The sequence below is a fragment of the Amblyomma americanum genome, chromosome 1, assembly GCF_052857255.1.
Source record: "Amblyomma americanum isolate KBUSLIRL-KWMA chromosome 1, ASM5285725v1, whole genome shotgun sequence".
Taxonomy (NCBI): Eukaryota; Metazoa; Arthropoda; class Arachnida; order Ixodida; family Ixodidae; genus Amblyomma; species Amblyomma americanum.
Genome location: NC_135497.1, coordinates 109305053 through 109329714, shown reverse-complemented (window position 1 = coordinate 109329714; position 24662 = coordinate 109305053). Strand labels below are relative to the sequence as shown.

The 24662-nt window shown below is 49.1% G+C and overlaps 1 protein-coding gene and 1 non-coding gene across 7 annotated transcripts in view; one reads left to right on the top strand and one right to left on the bottom strand.

The window, feature by feature from the left end:
• Positions 1-24662, top strand: part of LOC144113440 (LIM domain-binding protein 2-like) — a 302492-nt gene that overhangs the window by 244455 nt on the left and 33375 nt on the right. For all 6 annotated transcript variants that reach the window (XM_077646521.1, XM_077646520.1, XM_077646517.1 and 3 more), the window contains exons 4-5: positions 22834-22909; positions 23276-23378. In XM_077646521.1, coding sequence (XP_077502647.1) covers positions 22834-22909; positions 23276-23378 — 179 coding nt within the window. The remainder of the gene's footprint in view (positions 1-22833; positions 22910-23275; positions 23379-24662) is intronic.
• Positions 8725-8797, bottom strand: TRNAP-CGG (transfer RNA proline (anticodon CGG)). Its single transcript has one exon. It is a non-coding gene; the product is annotated as a tRNA-Pro (tRNA).

Here is a 24662-nt window from a genome sequence, read left to right as displayed (position 1 = left end):
AACCTGGAAAATCTTCCGACAACGATTAGTCGCATACGAGCGCTCATATATATTTTTTACGCCAGAACGGAAGTAGCCCTCCTATCAAACTATGCAACACTGAACGTACTCCACGTGCTGCGAAGTTTCCGACGGAACCCTTGGCTTGCACACATAAGTAAAGCCCAGGAGGACAACGCACTCTAGAAGCTGGAAGGAGGCTGCTGTAATTCACATTTTCAAGTCTGACAAACCTTTCGTGGACTTTTCAGCCAGGCCCCCTTGGCGACAAATTCGACAACGTTAACGGAGTGAATGTTGCAACTCTGCGCCCATCCCTTCTTGGGAAATGCCAAATGTCAGCGAACGAGGGCGCTTTCGATCACACCTGCCGATCAAGGACAGAATTCGGTCCCCTTCTCAGCAGCGTTGGTCGATGTCCTTAGCTTTTTTTCAGCTTGTGGCGGTAGTCGAAATTGATTTATAAAACGACATTGACTGCTAAGCGACAGTCATACTAGGAACCGCGGAACTTTCATTGCGGCTGCACGTAGCGGTTGCGTGTGGCATACTCTTGACGCAGTTACATTGAACTTCGTGGGAGTCCAGCAGGCCGCGTCCTCCTTGGGTTCACCGTGAGCGCATTGAAAGGAAGCGGTTCGTTCCCGGTTAGTTCCGTGGGCGACGCCGCACAAGCTGTAGCTACAATTGTCAATATGGGGACGAGATATCCGCATTTCCTCGGCGATGTAGTTTCACTTAAGTCCGATCCTCTGCACCTTTTATAATTGCTCCTCGACCTGCAGCGTTGGCTAAGAATTCAGTTGCACTGGCAAAAAACAAAAACAAAACAGCTATATGTTGAAATAGCAGCGTATGCGGTAGTGGCAGCCGCAGTACATCGCTCGCTATTGCTGTTATCTGCTTTGTTTTAACGATGCATCCTGCTGTCACGCAGTTTCGGAAAATTGCCGTTTTTTTCTTAGAAACTAATAGACGCAGTAGAATCGTTGCACTATTATCGTCAGGCCCTGCGTAGAGAATTATAATTTATAATGCACGTTTGTCTTTCATGGAATTCTTAAAAAAAAAAAAACGTTAGAGATCACTGCGGCAACCCGCATTGGAGTAATGCGAAAGCATTGATGCCTCCTCGGCACTCGTCGACTCTCTTTGCTCCTCTTTGGTTATTATCGATACCTTATCGATCATGAATTACTTACTCTGGTTACGTATGGATCACTTATCACTGGTCACATGATTGCTCATTTCGAGTTTTCAGACTTGGCCCCACGCTTTGGCTCTGTCCACATTTCCGGTTTTTCAAATTTGGCTCTACACTGTAGCTCCGCCTACTTCCGGCGTTTTCAAATTTCGCGCCACTTTTGCTGTGGCCTTGCCCACTTTTTTGACATTTTTGGCTCTAATTATTTAACTGCTCATCCGATTTTGAAAATTCTTTTTGCGACATCAACCTCGCGTCGTCCTCTATCGATCACAACCATTCGTTTGGCGCTCTCTCTTCTGAGTTCCTCACAACTGCTGCGGACATGTTTTGCGACACGATCCCTGTCCACATAGCCTAGTAATGCCTCGCATAAAAAAAATACAAAAAACGCATCACTCTCGCAACCTAAGTGCCATTGGAAGTCGGAGTAATCAGTGTGCTCCCCCGCAGTCAGCTTTTCAAGACGTGTGGAAGAAGTGGGGCGCTTTAAGCATGTGCAAGGGCTAGCGCGATGGATGTCTCCTCTGCCTCCTCGGGCGTAGAGCCCGAGGGAAGACGGTGAGTTAGGGGGTGGGGTACGGTCTGATTGTAGACAACTGCTACTGCTTCATGCGCTGTACATGCAGCGTCTACCCAAATGGCATCGTGGGCTTCCCCGTAATAATTATGGGGGGCATTAGCGCGAGCTACGCGGCGAGGGATATGCTGACGCCCAATACATCTTCAGCGACTCCAAAACGGCTCTGTCCAACTTTTCCAGGGGCAGGATTCACACCCCTGCCTGGCACTTGTTGAACACTCCTACCCAAAATTTACCGCGCAGGGTAGAGGTCCAGTGGGTGCCGGCTCACTAACTCTGGGAACCCTGTAAACGAGGCTGCCGATAAATTGGCCCGAGGTTTGATTTGCCGGGCTCAGGGCAGTCTCGATCCAGGATCCTCGAGGGAGCGGGCGCACACCTTTGCGGAGCTCACGCAGATACCACGTTTGGACCGTCGGACTTACCCCCCCCACCCCTCTCTTACGCACTCCCAACAGATCCTCTTCAGACGCCTCCAGACCCGCTCTCTGTCATACCCTCAGCTGTTATCACACTATTGTGGCACATCCCCTCCATGCTCCGTGTGCGGTGACCCTCACGCCACACTCTCCTACATCCTTTTCGGCTGCCCTGCTGAACCTCCCCCGCAGGGGCAGCACGCCATCTCAAAATGGGAGGACTGGGAGGTCCTGCTCACGTCTGCAGACCCGACATCGCAGCTTGCTGCGGTGACTCGGGCTGCCGAGGTCATGTCCCTACATGACCAACATGATGCAGTGCGGAACCGCGCAGTGGCCCAGGGACCCAACAAGGTCTAAAACTCACTTTCAGAAATAAAGTGTTTCTGGCTGTCTGTTAAAGCAGCCTCCTAAGTTGGTCGTTTTGTCTAAACCGGATTTCTGCTCCCAACGGCCGAATAGCTGCCAAGTCTCTCATGCTTTTCCATGAAATTTCTTGTAATTTTGATTTAAATACGCATATTGTCGTGCATGTATTTAACCAAATAGACGACATAAAACGTTTCTGCATTTTTGTGTAGGGCAGAGATCATTGCCGAGAGCGTGGAGAAAACTCACAAGAGAAGAACTGTTGGGTCTACGGCTGTCATATTTCGTGTCTACATTCACGAGAACTCCGAGACTTGAGATATGTATTTGGAATTACGCTGACGAGCCGAGCCTTTGCTCGGCTATACGAGGCTATGCTGGCCCAGCGTAGAACAGGCTAGAGCTATTACGAGTATGGCAAGGGCCCTAATTGCTGCTCATAAATACGTTCGCATTCACTTATGCTGCAGGGCTTAACGAAGCTTTGCTGTGGCATTAGCACTACTAAGTTTCTTTTTTTTTTCTTGGACCGAGGGGGGGGGGGGGGCGCAGTTTGAACGAATTGCTCCTGCCTTTCAACTGTTCCCCTAGCGACCGCTTGAGCGCGCATTACGCAGCACTTTGCGTAATAAATTTCGTGCTGTTCTTGTTGCTGTTGCAGCTTACTCGGAGGCGAGGGAAACTCAGGTTGCGAAAGAGCATGCTGTCCATTTGACCAGGCGTCTAACGACACACCGTGTCAAGCGTGCGTTTTTAGCATCCGCACAATGGAACACGGCACTGGACGGCTTCATATCGTATCGACTATGTTGCAATTGGTAATGCCTGTGCTGGCGCCGTTGTTGGGTTAGCCGTTATTTGCGTCCCCCGCCGACTTGGATGGTTTTAAGCTTGTTTGCAGCCAACCAGCACACGTATGTCTTCTTTCCCGTCGGTGCGGCTGACAACCGTATCGCGGTATGACGCGGCGCTAGCCTCAGCGAAACGCGTGGACGACCAGCTCTGTTTGTCGCACGTGCTCTGTCCGCTGTTGCAGCCACCCAATGGATGCGACATTAGGCGACGCCCGCTGGCCTATCCACTATACTGTCATGCGCTCAGTTTGAATGCGGATAGAGCGTGTAATTGTGTTGCACACCTGAGTGTCGTAATCATTTTATGAATTAGCCGTAAAGAACATGATGATAACTTATAATATACCAGGATGGCCAACTCTTGTTCAGCCGTCGTAAAGCACCGCGTGTGCTGATAACCGCTCGCCGCACGTGCAAGATAGCTGCCAGTGCAGGCGGCGCTAAAGAGCGGATTGGAAATCCGGTATTTTCGGCATTTCTAAAGCGCCCCTGAACGATGGGAAACCCGGAATTTTAATTGCCGCCTAAAAGAGAGCGAATATATATATATATATATATATATATATATATATATATATATATATATATATATATATATATATATATATATATATATATATATATATATATTATAACGTCATGTCGCATCTATGACATTATGACTTATAGGTGCCACTCACAGTGACTGAATTTGGTGCTGCCATTGTCGGGGACGTCCTTGTTTGCGCAGCGCGGCGTCTTCGAGTGGATCATGTACATTATACATGAAGGGTCACGGGGCCTATAGGTGCACCACTGTGCTAATGGCCCACGCAGAGTAAACTCCGTGTGTTTGCTTGCCGTTCGCTGAGGCGCGTTGCGGACTCGATTGGTGGACGCATGTTGGCTTCGACGAGACCGCCTTAAAAACGAGCTGCGAGTGGCAAATTTCAAGGGATGCGGACTTCACATTGGAACCGTTTGCATTCAAGTAGCGAGTGCGTTTCTTTTTTCATTCAGTACCATCAGATCTCACCGCGGAAATCTGCATTTTATTTCATGCCCATTTGTGCAACTGAACCCCCCCCCCCCCCCCTCGTTTTTCTCGCTCTGCATTATTCTGTATTCTTATCTAACGCAAGATAACCGTAGCGTTTAAATATAGACACTGTAGTGCCTATTTACGCGAGAAACCTCGCTTGTGCATGCCACAATTGAAAGCGACTTGAAAAGTGATTTTATTCAAATACAATGCAATAAAAAAGAGATAAATATTCACGTGGTATACGAGAGGTTGCGTATTCATTAATGCTCGGGATATTCGGTACCTGAAACTGGTGCCGCGGCGAGCGTACAGGCGCGCTGGTAACCTGCTTTTCCGGACAGTTGTCTGTACAAAATCGAACACGCTCTTTCTCACCGTGGGGTTCCCGCCTCTCTTCCTTGGTGTAGGTCGCCAGCAGTTGTGCAGTAAATAGTCAAGTCAGCACTAACGTCAACAGCAAAGGCGGCTCTGTTTCGTAGTAAAGGTCGCCTCTGGTATTTATTCTTACGGTTTTCTTTTGTGTGTCCTCCGAGCGCGGTGCCAGAGTCGCCCTCGCCCGCGTCGCCTTTCCTTTATTGCAATCCTTGCTTTGGCATATTCGGGGACCACAACCGAGGGTACGTCGCCGGTGCCCCAGGTCCTTTTCCTCCTCGACAAATGTTGGCACGCAGCTGCGTTCCATCCGCGCGGCTGCTTGTTTGAAAGGTTCGTGTCCAACCTAAGCGGGGGCCGTGATTTGGCGACTGTAGCTTCTGAGAATGGGGCAGAAAGCACCGTTTGCGGTTTTCAGTGCGGAAGTATTATTCTCCGATGGGTAAACCCCGAGCAAGGTCTGACGATGTTTGTGGGTTTGGGCCAAATGAAAGGAGCAAATAAAATTGAATCAAATGAGTATCCGCGACTGGGATTCGAACCCACGGCAGCGCGAACAGATCAGCTTCGTTGGATACTGCGCGAGAACACTAGGGTATCGACGCAGCCGAACACGCCTTGTGTTAGACTGCAACACACACTCGCGCTGTGCATTGCATACCGTCATGTTCGTCCACTAATACTGCTATGGAACGAATAATCCCACTTTGAGCTATGCGGAGGTAGTGACTGAGGTGTGCGCTGCATGCGTTGGCGTTGACAACGCTGTTGCAGAGACAAGGCACTAGAGCAAAACTAGTTTGCGCTGACAGCACTGTAGCAGAAACGCGGCACTGGAGCATAGGCCGCCGGCGTGCATTAGATAAATTGGCATTGACGGTGGAAAAAGTTAAAGACGCGCACAATTAACTGGCTCCCTGGGTCAGTGGAAGAATCAATCGCGCATCCAGGTACGTGGCGGGGGTGTCCACCTGCAAAAAACTGTGCTTTCGCACAATATTTCTTGCTTAGCAATATTAAACCGGCATCCGTTTCTCTTTGGACAGTCTTCTTTCCTTCTCATTGCTTGTTTTTGTGAGTATATACTTTCAAACAGAACTTGTTCATCCGCTTGCAAGTAAATAAAAATAATCGATACGAGCAAAGGAAACGATCGTTGGCTGTTTCACTTTCGGTGGACACCTCAACCATGCCGTATGAAGGGATGGAGGAGCCGCCGCGGTGGTTCAGTGATTATGGCGCTCGGCTGCTGACCCGAAGGACGCGGGTTCTATCCCGGCCGCGGTGATCGAATTTCGATGGAGGCGAAATTCTAGAGGCCCGTGTGCTGTGCGATGTCACTGCACGTTAAAGAACCCCAGGTAGTCGAAACTTCCGGAGCCCTTCACTACGGCGGCTCTCATAGCCTGATCAGTCGCTTTGGGACGTTAAATCCCGATAAACCAAACCAAACAAAACCGAAGGGATGGAGGAGGGAGTGAGAGAACGGATGAAGAGGCGCCGTAGTGACGGGCTCTGGAATGCACTTCCGTCGAAACGCGACCGCCGCGGCGGGGATTTGATCCCGTGTCCTTGGGCTCAGCAGCCGGACGCCACAATCACATCCAATGAGCCGCCGCACTGGGCTCAAAGTAGCGCTCGCGCAAAGTAAACAGTGAGGAAGAAGGCTGCCTTCTGTTTTCTCTTTTGTTTGGTGCGGCTTATCGGAGCGCATTAATTTAGTTTAAACGGTGACGCGTGCTGCAGGTCATACTAAGCGCGACTGTACATCTCAGCGGTCGTATAATGTAAGTCCCACCTCTGTTCGTGTAAATTTAGCGCATTTTTTTTTCGGCCCGCACTCACCGGTTCATTGATCACAAAAATAGATACTGCATGCAGTGAAGCGTAATGGCGGCAGTCCACTGAGTTGATTTTGTTTATTTATCGGAGAACTGACCAAGCATACAAAAGACCCATCAGGCGAATGCGCGCCTATGGTCCCCATTTTATGAAGCGAAATCGCGATAATACGTTGCCCTATAATCGAATTGACAAGCAGTTACACGAACATCGTCACGTCACAAGGAGAACTGTGCACGGGAACAGAATCTGTACTTGTAGGTAATCTCTACTTCATACGCTGGAGTATATACTGTATACCGTGTGCATTAATTATCTCTGTGTTGACGCAGTGCCGTAACAGGACTGTCGTGGGTCATAAGTTATCTCCCATGTCTTGTCACGTGCACTATGCTGAATCGCAAAGGAACCCAGGCTACGTCAGTCGTTGTATATCTTTTATCATCTGATCCTGCACTAGACTGCATTGTATCTTCTGAAGTAAATGATAAGAAAATAGTATGTTGCTGTATTTCCTCGGGCAGGGGCGCGAGCCTGCAGAACGTCGCCACTAATAAAATGCTCCGCCGTTTTTGTTTTGTTTTTTCTACAGATTTGCTTTGCTCGGTTGGGCTTGTTCGGGGCCTCTGGGAGACGAGTGGCTCGCCACGAGGTCAGCGAGAATTAGCAAGGGCGTACATCGCGTTTTCATGACGTAGAAAACTCGTAATGCGCACTCAGTGGCTATATGGTGACACAGGAGGCCGCCAAATTTGGCGGTGATGGCTGGTGCTCGGGAAATATATATAGGTGTTTCAGGGAAGGTGTTCACTCGTGTTTAAAAATAGGGATTTTGAGGTAGACAGAAGCTTTTTCCGGCATAGTAATGCCAGCGTTGGCGGGCGTTAAAAAGCAGGAGAATCATCTTAACTAGCTAAGTGATTAACGAAATTCTAATAGTTAACTTTTTAACTATTACCAATAGGCGCCTGATTGCAATTAGAGATTTGTAGCCGGCCGTTAATAATAGGTGGTGGTGGTAGTGGTTTTATTAAAAATAATAGTAAAAAGGAAGGAAAAGATTTCTGCTAGCCCCGGCATCTGCCATCGATACTGAAGCACCTGAGCTGGGGCAGCGGAAATAAAGGACAGCAGGCAGAATGGAGAAATGAAATGAAAGAGGTGAGGGGACAGGAATAGAGGACAGGGGGAGAAGTAATATGTACAAACTATTTACACAATAAGTAATGTGTCCAAGTTGTGCGCGTGATTAGTTCATTTAAGAGGAATTAAATCACACACGCGCACAGCACTGTGTAGGTTACAACTGGGGTGGGGCGTCCAGTTATTAATCGTTCAAGGTAGAACTCGCGGAGCGTTCGGTCACTGCGTGTAACTAATAGCCAAAACAGTCTTTAGAATATCGAAAACGCCATTACTCTCGCCGCTGTGGCACTACAAAATCTGGCTACATCGTGCTAAAATACATGCACTTTCGAAAAGTATGCAGCCAAAGCAACCCCTCCAGCGGTCGTAACTAGTCGAAATAGCCTAATTTTTTCGTGCCACAGCGACGAGAGTAATGGCGTTTTTGAAATTCTAAAAACTAATATGGCTATTACTAACGATCGGCTACAAATCTTTAATTGCAGTCAGGTGCCTATTGGTAACTATTAGAATTGGTAACTATTAGAATTTCGTTAATCACTTAGCTAGTTAAGATGATTCGCCTGTTATTTGACGTCCACCAACACTCATATTACTATACCGCAAATTACTTCTCGTTACCTTATTTTACCTTCCCTGAAGCACCTGATATATATATATATATATATATATATATATATATATATATATATATATATATATATATATATATATATATATATATATATATTTGAAATGATGGGCTCGTTTCACAAACATATGAAAGAAGCCAACATTCACCGAAAGCGAGGTGCATAGGGGAATGTTTTTTTTTTTTTAATGTGTAGCGCTGATCAGTGGGATAATAATACTTAGATTAATCTATCGCTTAAAGAAATTTACTTATAAAGCAACAGAAAAAAAAACAACTATGCCGCCGGTGAGATCCGAACCCACGACCTCCGAATACCGCGTCCGGTGCTCTACCAACTGAGCTACGGCGACGGCTGTCCAATCTGCTGCTCTCGTACGTGTGTGTGTATATATATATATATATATATATATATATATATATATATATATATATATATATATATATATATATATATATATATATATATATATATATATATATATATATATATATATATATATATATATATATATATCGTGTGTGTGTGTGTGCTTGTTAAATGTTTCATTTTAATTTAGCATATCCTGTTTGCTTTCGTGTCAGTCCTGAGACGCAGCGGTCGTCCATCGCTCGAACCTTCCTCGTGTACTAGCGCTTTTCCTGTTGGAGGGGAAGTAAGTCGTACGGGTGTAACAACCACCACGTCTTCCAAACGTAGCCAACACGTCGCAACTTAGTGATTCCGCAATCCGGCTGTTTCGGCGTAGTGACGGGGGTATACGCTGCGAACGCTCCAGGAAATGGTTTCTCGTGCACTTCTGCGTTCAGCGCACAAGATTGTGTGTACGTTTCTGGCGGCTGCGCAGTAGAAGACTGAGAGTGAATCAGCGACACGATCCCACGGTGAAACTCCATTTTCGAGACGAGGGGGACGCTTGTGATACTGATGCATTTTATCGATGACACTGGCGCGCGCTTCCTATGTGAGCGTTAGCCTACAAATAATTTTAAAAAGTTCAAGTCGCAATATTGTTCATCTTCCGTGCTGTACCGTTTCCAACCGCATCAAAAGCCGCGGCGAGCAGAACGAGATCACGACAGACACGTTGCTGATTTGCCATTTGTCGCAGCGCATGCAAACGGTGCCGTCGCCAGTATTTTTTTTTTTTTTTGCCGCCGTGGTGGCTGAGTGGTTACGGAGCTCGGCTGCTGCACCCGAAGGACGCGGGTTTGATCCCGGCCGCGGCTGTCGAATTTCGATGGAGGCGAAATTATAGAGACCCGTGTACTGTGAGATGTCAGTGCACGTTAAAGAACCCCAGGTGGTCGAAATTTCCGGAGCCCTCCGCTACGGCGTCTCTCATAGCCGGAGTCGCTTTGTGACGTTAAGCCCCTATAAACCATAAACCAGTATTTTTTTTCTTTGGTTTCTGCAGTCTTCATACATGCTCGCCCCTTGTCAAAAGTATCCAGACCTCAAGGGTTGCTTTTCGGCCCTGTGGGGCAGGATTCAAGGCACCCGCCAAGTTGTAAACTTCTGTGAGGCGAGGACACCTGAGCCTTTCAAGGCCCTTTGGTGTTTTAAGGTGCCTTCAGTGATCCACTATGCGGATTGGAGACGCACCCTGTGGCCGGAAGCCTTTTGACCTAAACTGCACTAGCAACGTTAAGGACAGCGCGGGGTTCACACTCAAAACCCAGGTTCTTGTGTACTTCTGCATAGAACCTGAAAATGCATCGTGGCGGTCAGAAGAAAACTTTCTTGCAAACAATAAGTCTATTTTTCGCTCATAACTTGGGAGTAATTGTTGGATGCGTAAAAATCAGGCGTCCCCTTTCACACTAATTTGGCCTGTATACGTGTCGCGGCATTCCGTCAGACCACATTTCACTTACTCTTGTCCTAAACAAGTGAGCGGCATACGGTCGCGCCCCGCCCTTGTGGCGAGTGACCGTGGTGTCATGGATGGCTGTGCTACGCTCGCGTTACCCGCATGAAGACCCCGGTTCGAGTGATACCGGGTCGTGTGGCACCCATTCCAGCTCTGTCAGGAACACGTTGCCCTCCTCAGTGCTTTTGGCAAAGCTTTAGAATATGCATTCTGCGGATGCAAATTAGGGACCGAATTCTTGAAACGGCGTGTCGCAGCGGTCTGTCATTGTCCGGCACCTTGGCGATTGAGCGGTGGGCTACCAAGGTTGAGCCTAAGGTCGCGGTCCGTTCTTTTGTACCTCTCAGATTTATACGTCTGCCGTTTGTGCCTTCTGCAACGCTGAACGGCTTCAATGAAAGCGTACGGCGCTCAACTTGTTCACCGTATGGTATACCTTACGCTGTCGTGAAAAACCCGAACACTCGCTGCTCAAGATTCCCTTAACTAGCTGCTTTTTTTTCATAATTTATGAAGCGGCGCCTGGACGAGGACAAGAAGAACACATGCGGACAGGACTTGCGCTGCCGCCAACGCGCCGCCTTACGAATTTGGCGGGCTCGGCTGGCTCCTGGCTCTTCTGCTTCAAACAGCCGTGGGATCAGGGACAGCGGCAAGGGATAGGGATCTGATTAAGGTTTTGGTCACTGTGCAGCCAGAACCGGAGTCGTGTCCGAAGCTGGCGGTCTTGCAAGATCCAGGCCGAAAGGGAGATGTAAACATTACGAGCGTGGTCCGGAGGTGGCTTGACCTAAAGTGCCTAGATCAGTTTTCGAGAGACTTTTGAGCCTGCGGGACGTTTTACTCATTGGGCGAAAGTACTGTAGGCTGGCTTGAATGGAGCCAAGTGCTGCTGTCGGCCGGGTTCGTGTAGTGGGCATCTCGGCAGGATGCGCTCGGTGTGGACTGGGATCCTGCAGGAAGGGCAGGAGGACGAGGAGGGAGGTTTGGAGGAATGGGTTTGGATGGCGTGCTGAATGCGTGAGGAGAAAAGAATGCGAGTTTAGAGGCGTCTGGTGGCCGCAGACTGGGCTTTCTTGGAGTCTCTGGGTGGAGGAGGGATGAATTGCAGAGACGGGGAAGGGGCATTGCGCTGGCGGGCTCATCGCTTTATTTCGCTCTTCCGGACTTCATGAAGTTGGGAGAGAGCGTGTACAGGGGTTTAGGGCCTTCGCCCTTCGCCTGCCTTGTGGTATGGGACTGGGCGGCAAGGTGAGCCTCGTAATGCCCCGGAATAAGGGGGCCCTCGGGAATTCAACGCAGCTTCACAGGTGAGCCTCGTTGTGCGAGCTCGGCTTCGGCGTGAATGACGGCCTGATCAACAGCCGAACGTTGAACGATTATTCTGAGGCTGTTGATACTCCCAGCATAGTCAGTGAAGATGGGGATTAGCCAGGACGTTAGTATTAGCTAGGAGCACTGTCATAGCCTCAGCTTGATTGGGTGTTCGCGCGTATGGTAGAAGGGACGCTTCGGTGTGTAAGGAGTTGAGACAGTGGAAGGCACCCGCAGCACGTTGGTCATTGATCAAGGCTTCTGTGCAATACCCCTGCGCACCCTGTCCAGTAAGCAGCGCGTGATATCGAAAAAACATCGCTAACAAAAATCGAACGCAGCTTTCACAAGAGGCACACACATGAAATGGCCTCCGCGCGCTCCGCTTTCACGGCAAAAAAAGGGGTGGTGGTGGCGAAAAGAATCTATTTAGCTATATATACAGAGAGGTGCTCGGGGAGAGGTCTATAGTGGGTCCCGCCGTTAACAATACAAGGCGGAGTCCCTCATTCCGGGACCCCGTTGGTCCTGACCGCTGCGCTGGTCCGCCGAACCAAGGCCTGTTGGGCCGATAGTTCCTGGCAGCCGAGCAGAGCCGCCTCCCAGTCCTCTCGGGTAGGGGAAGGGGTGATGGGGGGCAGAGTAGGAATTTGCCTGCATGCCCAAACCATGCGAAAGGTGTCGGCCATCTGACCCACAGATTGAGCAGCGGCCGTCAAAAGAAGAATCAAAGTGCTTGAGAGCCGCCGGGCACAGCAGGGTGTTTCTAAAGAGCCTAAGGAGAGTTGGTTCGCCAGCTTTACCCAGTCCCTTCATGGGAACCGGATAGCGCCGGTGTTCGGCACGATAGGGCTCAGTAATATCTTTAAAAGAAAGTAGAGGGCTGTGATGTGGGTTAAGGTCCTCCCAAGGAACGCCTGGTACTCGCTAAGTGAGTCGGCGCCTGCAACCGCACGTACGCTGCTAGTGTTATACTTCTCTCTCTGCGGCGTAACCGCAGACAGGATGTGACGAGGAGCAGGAAAAACTTTATTCAAGGCCAGCACTAAGGCCCAGTGAAAAAGAGCGCTTGCTCCGCTAAGCAGCGTAGATATCCGCCGAGCCCGAGTGAAGCGGAGCAGTCCTGGAAGGAGGGGGAGGGTACGGGAGATAAGGAGATGTAATGGCAGTGCTACATGAGTACAGTGTTATGTGTCTGCCTTCGTCCGAGGACAGTTCGGACAGTGAGCAGTGTCACGCCATCCGAAGTTGCAGGCTGAGGACAGTGTCAGTTCGAACTTTGCGAAGGACGTGTGCTTGTTCTGTGTTGAGTGAAGGGTGAGGATGGGGTAGAATTGTGCGGTTTTCTCTGGGGTTCTGGTAGTCTTTGGATATTTGCTCATTGTATGTTACGGCATCTTCCGCTGACATTGTATTTGGCCAGGGCATCGAGGGCGCCCGGATATTAACTTCGTGGGCCCGTTGATGAGCCAACCCATTTCCCTCTGTCCCAGCATGACCAGGGATCCAACGAAGGGTGATCTGTGATGTTCGGAATCCTGTTACTGGATGCTTCTAGAATGGCATGCAGGTGGGTTTCCAGTAGTCGGCGTTGTATACTGCGGACGGCTTTTCTGGGGTCGTTATAGAGGTTGATGTTGGTGGTCTGGTGTTTAGTGAGAAGAGATGCTTCTTGTATGGCATTTACGGTGGTTATGTTGGGAGGACTGGGAAAAGGCCAAGCTGTGTGGGTGATCGGTGCTGTGTGTCCGGGTGCAAGTATTGCCCACGCGTATGACCCCGTATTAGACCGTGTGGCGTCCGTGTATATCGTCATACATGTCTCTGCTGTGATGGTTGCATGTGCTTGACGTCGACCGTCATGGAGTTGTGGCGTCTTTCTCTATTTTTTTTTATGCGATAAAGTTAAAAGCCCTGTTCTCCACAAAATCCGGTGCCGGCGTTGTGAGCCAAAAATCACGGGCATGGCTCTGGTAGCTGGTGCACGGAGATCAACCTAGGATGCCGATGGGCCACCTAAGTCACGTGACCTTGCGGCGTCATCACAACCTGGCCACCGGATTGTGAGCGAACCGACTACCGTGGGGGGTAAATTACTGATCTGGAACCTGGGTCGCACAAGCCCCACATGTTGCAGCAGCTGCCATCGCAGGGCAGTGGCGCATTGTTTGACCGCTGCTCCACAGCGCCTGGAGTCGTGTGAGGACTCCCAGGGATCTATGAGTGTTAAATAGAGAATGACCCATTCCGCATATATGTGCATTAACCCATTAAAGCTGTCGCGTCATACCCTTATGGCGGACCTTAAATGTCCCTCCAATTGTTTTGGGGAACGGTACCCACTGGAGCTATTTATAAGTGTAGGTTTTTCAGTTTTTGAGTGCAGAGCAGAGCGATTTATTTATTGATTTGTTACCAATTCCTTCAGCGCCCATAGTACTATATCGTATGGGGCTATTAGCATTCACCAATGTAAAATAAAATCGCCCAGAAGCACTAAGTCACAAAAGGGTTAAATCATGTTTAACTTATTAAATTTACCTAGGAAGCAATGAGAAGCTGCTTTGTCATCTAGACTGAAAGGAGGCCTGACCGTTCGTTATCGGAACTTTTCAGTACTCGGAATTTTGCATGCTCTGACCGAGAGCACTTTCTGTACGCATACGGGAATGCTTTAGGGATCGAACGCCCGCGTGAGCGGAAATGTATTACTGAGGACAAAAGTTTCAGGGACGCGAGTTCCATGAAAAACGTTTATTGTAGCTCCATCTCGCTACCCAGTCGCCTGATATTGTATGAAGACATTAAAGGACTAAGTGCTCCCTCCTCTCTTCACAATATCAGGCGACTGGGTAGCGAGGGGTAGCTACAATAAACGGTTTTACTAGATGTCACGTCTCTGAAACTTTTGTCCCCAGTTGTACGCAACGAAAAGCCTCTTCAAAAAAAAAAAAAAAGTCCTATGCCACAGAAATCTAGCATAGAGACGCACCTAATTTCAGGGTGTTTTCCAGTACACACTCGAGTTTCATTACACTGTCAATCTTCGAGCAGCAGCGGGCACCAATGCGCACCTGCTGCACGGACAGGCTTCTTGCCGTAGCACACGGTGCCTTGCTAAAGTGGTCATCAGTCCCAAACCTGGGCTCATGATAAAAGAGGGAGCGTCCCTATTTGACCTCTCAGAACCTGGATCGGTGTAGAATCCACTTGCCACGACGAGCGCAGGCCGTGGGGCGCAAAAAGAGGCAAGTAGAATCTCGAGCTGCGAAAGAAACAAAAAAAAAAGTTGAACAGATGAATACGTCCGTCTGTCGGAAGGACTTCCCGGTGGAGTCCTAACGCGCTGTAATGAAAGGAGAGATGGGGAACGACAAGAGCGAACGAACAAGCAAGGCGGGCCTCCGCGGCGCGAGCTGTCGGGACCGAGCCTCGGTTGCCCCGGAGACGCGTAGCCGCGGCCTGGCTCGCGCCGCCTCGTAGCCGAGGCTTAGCACCCCCGCGGGGCTCGGCAGCCATCTGCGTCTCCAGAGAGCAGCTGCCGGTGACGAAGCACGCGGCGGCGCAGCGCACGCCGCCATGCACTCTGGCGCCGACCACGGGCAGAGCGCGTATACGAACCGTACGAATGCGGCGGACGCTTTCGCGTTGAATTTCAGTGCGAAGGGGCTCGCGAGAGGGCTGTTCTGGACCCCAGATGCGTTTCGGGCCCTTTGGCCGGCTCGGGTGGGGATTTCTGGCCGGAATAAGCGATTATTATGTCACAGACAGGCAACCACTGCTTCTGCGGCATTCGATTCTTCTTCCTCGCGCGGATGTTGGACTCTGGCCGATTGCCCGGTTGCCTGGTTACGGTGCGCGAACTGCGCGCCGAGTAGCCGCGCGCGGGTGGGCAGCGGGTTCTGGCCTGTTGCGCGCCTGCCCATCTCGGCCTGTATGCGACGCGGGTGGCGGGAACGTTTCCCCCGTCGCCGTGTTAGCTTTCGAGATGTCCCGATCCGACTGACGCTAATTGATACGGTGCTCCCCATTGCGGCGCGTTTCACAATAAGTACCTTCGGCCACTGGGCACTTCGCGCTAGTACTCCTCTACTAATGGCCTTCGCAATTGTGGTCCACGTCCGAAATATGGCTATCGCTGCGATTGTCAACGGGTTATTCAGGCGCGGAGGGATTTCATTAACTGTTTGACATCTCTCTCTCTCTCTATCGATTAAAGCGCCCAGTGTTGCGGCATACGTTCTTTTACGTGCCTGTGAAGACGAATCCTGAGCTGTTTTTTCTAAATCGCTACATATTGAAGTATGAGCATGCGTCGTGGGCTTAGTGCACTGACCTTCTTGTCACTCAGGCTCTCGTAAGTGGCTGCTAAGAAAAAAAAAGAACGGAAATACACATACACGCAGTGCTTTTGCGAGTTTTGCATAACAGCCATCCCGCGTAGTTGTTACTTTGTTTTCTGCATGCATACACGGAGGGCAGCGCAAAAAAAAAAAGAAAGTTTTGAGCGCCTGGAAAGCCGCATGTTGGAGAAAAAAAAAAAACAGCACGAATCATAACACGACAATATTTGAACGAAAAGTCCATGTCCTCCTCTCATCCAACACATTCCCATTCTCACCAATGCCGTGCAGTGCAGCGACATGAAGTTGATTTTCTCTATTTTCCACCAATGATTTTCCCCCGAGTATGAGTAACAGGCGCACTTTTGTTTTCAAGTAGTTTTTCCGCTGTCGATGTTATCCACAATAATGTATTTTTAGTGCGCTAGCACTTGTAGTGCCCATTCCCCCACATTTAGCCGTTGTTTGCTTGTCTGTCTGTTTGTCTGAAGCCGGTTTTGCGGCAGGGTGCTCACCTGCCCACGCGGCGGTGGGAAACCTGGGCAGGTTGCCCACCGTGTCAGGCGGCAGCTCATTTAATCGTAAGAAGCTGTTTGGGAAGAGCAACCTGCGGGTCGCACCCTAACCCAAGCAACCCAAGTACCACCGATGGTAGCACATGCCATAGAAGAGCAGTGGCTGCACCATGCACTGCGCCAGGAATGGTAGGAAGACTCCAAAGGATCTATGAATGGAGATAATGACCAATTGCGCATATATGAACCTTAACCCATTATCGCTATCCGAACAACTGTCATTCGGGAACACTGTATCTGAACACAGGAACCGAAGGGAAAACCGAACTGCTAGTGCGACTAATTCGTACTATTTTTTTTTAAGTTTTGCATACAGCAGTAAAAATAAATTTGGTTTGGAGCTCGAAGTGTTTCATATTGCTTGAACAATCCTGCATGTAGAGCCGGCGCCGGCGAATGAGAGAGAAGTCGAGTTCACGTGAGAACGCTTCGTGACTGGCCTGCGGCCGTACGCTGGCCAATCACGCCAGCCGACGGTACAGTCTTCAAGTCGTCGCCTAATCACGCACCGTTCTGATGTGCTAGGCGAGTTGGAACATATACGGCTCATGATCCGCTGGCGCTGCTGCTGTAGGTGCTTTTTATGCTGCCATATAGGGTCTGTGGGAAGCTTGCTGGTTTTTAATGTAGATTAATAGTTCATAGGTCTGCTGCGTAGTCTGGCGATTTTTAGTAACCACAGCAGCATGACTTTAAGAAAGTTTCGGGTTCACTTTTTTTTTCCAACACTTAAAGGTGCACTAAAGAGGAATCTGAAATCGTCTTTTTACCGCAGGAACTCGATCTACACGCTTCGAGCATTCTTAGAAACTTCGAGTTATTATCCTGTGCGGCCGATTTCCCTATTAAATCGGATTAAATGTCCCGGCTCCCGCCTTTTTTTTCTTTTTAACTGACACACACACACACATATATATATATATATATATATATATATATATATATATATATATATATATATATATATATATATATATATATATATATATATATAGCGGAACGCCAGTACAGGGCCGAATCCGCCATCTCGAAATCTGAGAGCGGACGGAGAAACGGACGCGAAACAAGCAAGCAAATGTAAGTAGTAAGAGCGAACGCTCCTAAAAAGAAAGAAAACGGAGGTAGGAGAGCATTGCTTCGTTCGTGAAAACAGCCTGTGAACTGCATCGCTTAAAATTTCCAGAAGCCGTTACAGTAGGCCTGTGCAGCGTTAACGGCGAATAAGGTTCTCATCACCACGCCAGGGTGGTTTTATGCTTTCCTGAATGGCTAATATTAAAGGATCCTGACCCCCCCCCCCCCCCCCCCCGAGAGTATGAATAAATTGATTTTGAGGAAAAGAAGTAGGCGCAATACCTATCTCACTCTCGGTGGATACCTCAACCGCGCTGTTAGGGAAGGGATGGAGAAGGGAAGTGAAAGAGGCGCTGTAGTGGAGGACTGAGGAATAGTTTTGACAACTTTTACGATCTGGGGTTCTTTAACGTTCACTGACATCGCTCAGTACACAGGCGTTTTAAAGCGAAAGCTTTACTGGCCGCGAGCTTGCGATTACGCCGTGGCGGTACTCCGAGGAGGCACATGACGTCACAACGCGCGCCTCGCCGCGGATATTTCTCTCTCTCGCTGCCTAGTCACTACTGCGCATGCGCCACTATAGTAGCACCGAGCCACAGGCGTTCCGCCGCTGCGCAGCGTAGCGCCTTTCCTCAGAATCCAACTTTAAATTTCCAGTTTTCTCTTTTTTCTTACCCTCCCTTCTTCTATCCCTTCCTTTACGGCCGCGGTTAGCGTGTCCACCGAGATATGTGAGATGGTTACTGTGCCATGTCCTATCCTCAAAAACCAAACAAAACAAGTGAGCCGACGGCGTTCGCAGAGGTCATTGGCGGTGACAACTTTGCAAAGGCCGTTCATTTTCACGAAAGGAAATGCGCATGGTTGATCGCGAGAGATTGATCACCAAATGAACGCTGCCTGCGGCCTAGCTATTGCTGCAGTGCCGCATGTCAGCCACAACGCTGTCAGCGCTAATGCATTCAGGCCACATCTCTCTCTCTCACCATTGCCACATGTATCAAAGCACGAATGAGGCGTCTGCATATCCAGGGAGCCAGTTATGCGCCCTTGCTTTGCTCAAAGCCATCGCCGTCTAGAACATTGTGAACGCCGAAGCCAATGAACACAGTGAACGCCGACATCTTTCACTTTGTATATCCTGGATTAGCTGAGCTAATCCACATTAATTTTTCTTTTCCTTTTGTATTTCGCTTCCGCCAGAAAGTGCGGCCCCCGCGGTTATGATTAGATTCCTCGACCATGGAGGTCAGGAGCCGAGCGCCGTTGCCACTGAGCCACTGGTGCGGGTCCTTGGCGCATTCTTTGAAAAGCGGCTTTCCTGAATGCACGCGCACACACTCACGCATTCTCAATCGCACATTCACACTCGCACACGACTACACTCGCACACTTGCACACTCTCGCTCGCACACTCTCACTCGTACGCTCTCACACACGCTCACACATTCACACTCACACACGCACACTGACGCACACATTCACACATACACACACATTCACACTCGCACACACACTCACACGCGCACTAACACAGTCACACACTCGCGCATGCACACACACTCACTCACGCAAACCCGCGCACTAACACATTCACACACACTAACACATTCACGCACGCACGCACATACACACACATACACACAAACCCTGCAAAATCAGCTCGATCAGTTGTGTCCATTTCTAATTGTATCCGTTGAAAATATGAACTGGAAAACCCTGAACTTCGTAGTTGTTGAGAGTAGTACCCACTGTCTCTCCAATATCAGCCTTGAATTCTCCCCTTCCTCTTCCCGGATAACAGAAAAAAAGGAACGCTGAAAACGCCGGGGCCTAGCTATATAAGCAATGCTTTATAAATGCTCTGTGGAAAATTAATAGCTTGTGAGCTGGGGTAGTAGTTGTGGTGTGACACCTTGATTACAGGCATCGGTCAGGTGTTTACCATGTTGTGGTCCAAAGTGACGAGGGCGCATTCCCGGGACGCAGCTTGCGCCGCTGGGGTTAAGTCAAGACAGCGGCAAGATTGGCTTCTTTCTTCTTCTTTTTTTTTTGTCTTGCAGACTCGCAACAAGCTATCCCATCTATTTGGACGTCCTGGGCACTTAATATTAGACCCGAATAAGGCGTCTCCTGCACTCCCGAGCTCATGTTTAAGCTTTTTGCGAAGGGAGCTATGCGCTCATGCCCCAGCCCGTTTTATCACTGAGGTGAAGCCCTGCCCACCGCCTGCTACATTGTCGCCTTCATATACAATGGCAGCTTCCTCCTCATCGCAGAAGTCTTGACGCGAACCTCAACACCGGAAAACAGTTTTTTTTTCCTGCGCCACTCATCCAGATCATTCAGCGCGACACTCAGCAGGTTCAACTTAATTTTATTTATTAGCACGTTTAAGCGTGCATCACCGTAAACGCCCGCATAATATGCGAACTCCAGTGTACTGCGAGAGGCCACCCGGGAAAACAGCGAGGAAAACTCCATTCATCATGAAAACGTTCGTTACCGCCGCAGTCCTCATTTATGCGGTGTTGTCGATTGCGCTTCTTTTCCTCGTGGCCATTTGTGATTATAATCCTCCTCTTCATTATTATTATCATACTCAAAGTACAAATCAACACGCACTGGCTTATCTGAATGGGCAAGCTAAGCCCCCAGCAACCTTCACAGCAGCGAATATTAGCTCTGTAAATTTCTTCACTTGAAGAACGAAAATAACTAACTTCGACACCCAGCGACATGCACAAAAATGAAAGCACGTTGGGTCCGCTTTGAACAGTTTTGTGCAGTGCTAGCAAGAACACACACGCTCCAGTATTTTTTTTTCAATGAAAGTGAACTTCCTACCGCGTGATAAATAGATACCCCCCCCCCCCTTTTTTTTTTTTGGACCAAATGGAAGAGTCCATTGGCCGTCACTTAACTTTTAGCAGAAATTGTTACTCATTCAGGCAGCTTATAGATTGCAGAGAGCTAAGCGTTTCGTTTACTTTTACAGTGCGTGTTACTGATGCGCGCAGTATTATAGGTAACCTCATTCAGTCCTGTTTTGTGTTTAATTGAAATGTACCGGCGCTAGAAACGGTATCAAGGGCAACCATGTTGTCAGGCAGTTTTTGTTTGCAGCGTATTCGCGCTGGAAGCCGAAATGCGCTTTACTGTCGGCCCTTGGGCTGACAGTAGATATTACAAATAGTTTTAAATACTAGAGCTGTAATAAAGAAAAGTCATTGTATTACAAGTAGATTTTAAGATAACCGTTCAAATCTTAGAACATTTGCCTGATATATATTTAATTTAACCTCGGCTACCTTAAATGAGTCAATCTTTCACAATTTTGTGACTTTACAAGGCACCCTGGCCAATCCCCCGCTGTGGGTATGTGCCACTCGAACAGAGGACAACAACAACTGCAACGTCATACTGGAAGCATCCTACTTTAGGAGACGATTCAACGAGTATTTATATGTGCAAAGATAAATGCAGCTGAGGCATTTCTGTCTTATATACATATAGATCACGTTTTGCTCGAAGGCAGTTAGGTGAGCATTCATTAGAGTTTTCTATTCATTTAGTGGCAATTTATATTGTCACTGTGCTACAGCTCATTGACAATATGAAAGGCACTGTGCTGTTTAGATTAGCTAGGAATAAGGAATATTGTTCTTTTCAATTTTTTGACGCTTTGGATCAAACCAAGCCCGACAGAATAGTAGCTTTCGATGAATGCACTTTCTCAGGAATAAGATCGTGAATACTGCAGAATAAAACCAAATCATTTATAATTGCGGTATAGCAGGTAAGTACGCAGCTTTTCTTAGAACTCCCGTCGGCTTGGAGGAACGAGGAATAGACCGGTGTCGAAAAATATGGGTCGTTAGACTTCTCCGAGGCAGTTATTTGGGAATGTGAAATGCATTGAGTCATGCCAAAGCAATTCTAGCAGTAACACATTCTGAGCCACATTTTCCTCCGAGGCTGTCTGTATAGAAAAGATACTGATTAAAGCTTATCAATACACGAGACTTGGCTGCAGGCGCTGCCTGCGGAAACCAACTGTTTGCTCGTCGACAAGAGTTTGGGGAGTCGGAGTGTGCCTCCTAGCACCTTGAATATGTTGCCAAGCCTCTTCGATCATATGTATCCAGCAGCTTTCCCGCGGCCTAGTCGAGGTATGCTTAACCTCGCCTTATTTTCGGCAGTAGACAGTTTACTGCATCTCTCCGCGTCAACGCAGTGTGCCGCGCTGACAGTGATGAAACGACGAGGCGGATACGCGGCGCGCGCGCGCTCGCGGTCGGTCGAACCGCGCTCGCCGCGCTCGCCGGCCGCCGCAGCAGGCGCGAGCGGCGGCGCGTCGGGAGCGCTCGCGCGCGCGCGCGCGCTGCTCCCCTTTCGGAGAGCCACCCCCGCCAGCCAAAATGGTACGACCCTGGACCCGAGCAAGGTCACGCCGTACCAGTACAATGCACGCTCCACAAACCGGCGAGCATCGCGTCGCTTGGACAACGCTCTCGGGGCGAGCCATTTGTAGAATTGGTGGCGGCGCTCCGCGCCGCGTTTGCCTGCTGCCTCGATGCTGCGGGGCGCCCGCGGCCTGTTGCGGTCGTGAAGAAGGCGTTTTGAATTGTGCGCACTGTTGACGCAGCAAGCCTATAGAAAAGTGGTGGCACACGGGAGTGTTCGACGTCGCAGCAACGCAGTGTTTATGAAACGATGTTGACTCTAAGCCTAACCGGCGAGCGGACTACACGGATGCGGCATGTTTCGTGTCTGCTCGTTCTCGGTCTACGTGCGTGCCAGCTGGAATACCCGTGTTGATTGAGCGGCACAGCATCGCACAATATAGCGGCAGCGCTAGTAGATTTTCCGCGTTCCTCACTACAGCTACTGAGTTCGTCTTCGCCACGTGTATTTTTTTTCCCCCGACGCGTCATCGCGTACTGACTGAGATGCCGTCCGTCGCAGGTGACCGTGTTGCGTCTAGAAAACTGCGTATACCTGTGCTCCGCAAGAGAAGACCTAGAAACTGATGCACAATCATGAACTCCTGAACGTTACATGGTTCCATTAGTGTAGTGTGCTGCGTTTTGAACCTTCTTGTTCACCAGCCAAGCCCTCCAATGAAGTCGATGTTCGGACAAAGCATGCCCGGCGGTCCGCCGGCAGACCCATTTTATTCATCGCCGTTTTCGTCCTATTTCAGAAGACACACGCCGTACTTCGGCCAGCCGGACTACAGAATATACGAGATGAACAAGCGGTTGCAACAAAGGACGGAAGTAAGTGTACTGTTTCTTTCAACATTGTAGTAGGGCAGAATGGCGCCTTTTGTTTCCGCCTCTCATGTGTCCGTGCGTACGCTGGTTTCGGTCGTATATGATGTGTTAACGCCGGAGATCGTAGGCTTATTTTTGAGCGTGGAAACCACGGTGTCGAAAAGGATCTCGCGTGCAGCGTTGGCTAGCTGTATGCGTTTCTGGTTTTCCACCATTTCGTAATAATCCGCGCTGCTTTGGGAGACGCATTTTTCGGGAGCCTTAATTTAATCACTTTACTGGCTAAACCGGCTGAGTAGCTTGGGCCTCTAACGCGGAGCTACTACATTCAGTTGTTTTGCTTTCTACGTTCCGCTTGTTCTGCTGCAGGAAAGCGACAACTTGTGGTGGGACGCGTTTGCAACGGAGTTCTTCGAAGACGACGCCACCTTGACGCTCACATTCTTCCTGGAGGATGGGCCAAAGCGTTACAGTGAGTGAAACCATGTCCACAGCGAATATCAGTTGGTAATACTACCAACTGTAATCGTCAAGTGGCTCAGCTGCCAGTGAGCCACGGGAATGTTACCTGATGTCTTGTGCGGTTAACACCAGAAACACAAATGAGTATAATTGGTGGCAAAGAAAGCTGTTTTAAAAATAAGAAACCGGCAGTGTGTCTGCAAGATGGTCTCTTAACTCAACTTTCCATTTGCAAATCCGCCGATTCTGCTGGTGCACCGCAAATCAAATCCTCTGAATGGAATACCTACATCTGAATGAGTAGCAGGCCGAAGCGAGTTAAATGCCAAGGCTGACTTGAGTCCAGTGTATTGAACAAGTAAATGGGCAACACTGGGTCTGTTAAATGTCAGGTGCTAGCTAGTATGGTCTTGGCGGGTATTCTGAGTGTATGTGAGCAACACTGCCCACCCCTTTCTGCGTCGTGAATATCGTCAGGTGTGTTCAGTCTTCTCCTTCATAAAAGCCTTGTTGAAGGTCTTTGACTTCCATTTAATTTCCTAGCACTGCCCAGAGCTTATGTATTTTTCCAAGGGAGGAAGCTTACTACTGTTTAGGGCGAAATGCACATCTCTTATTTCTTCAGTTACATGTGGATAGTATGCAGCATTTGATTGCAACAAGCTTTAGAATTGGGGAATGAAACCTTCCATGCTGACTAGATTTATGGGCACATACTTCTAATGCATACATTCTGGTGCAGTCGCTTTTTCAAATTAAAATCAGTTTTTCACCGTCTGGCACATTTGCTGATGGAGGGGAGCTTTAAAAGTAAAGCTGCCCATAGACAGCTTTAGCTTTGCTTGTGCTAACACCCCAAGTAGTTTGAATTTTCCTTCTTAATACAGCTTTGGACCTTGGTTCATTTGACTGCATGCCTGTTCAAGGAAATACTGCATTTCAGCGAGTGTTCTGCCACGATGTACAGAGCTTGCTTTTATATCTGCCTTTGAATCTCCACAGTCTTTGTGGAATAGCATCAGAGCTTATCCTTGGATGAGCAGGCCCCCACGATGTCTGAGTGGTTATGGCGCTGGGCTGCTGGCCTGAAAGATGCGGGTTCGATCCCGGCCACGGCGGTCGAATTTCGATGGAGGCGAAATTTGAGAGGCCCGTGTACTGTGCGATCTCAGTGCACGTTAAAGAACCCCAGGGGGTCAAAATTTCCAGAGCCCTTCACTACGGCGTCTCTCATAGCCTGAGTCGCTTTGGGACGTCAAACCCCCATAAACCTTGGATGAGCAATAAGTTTAAA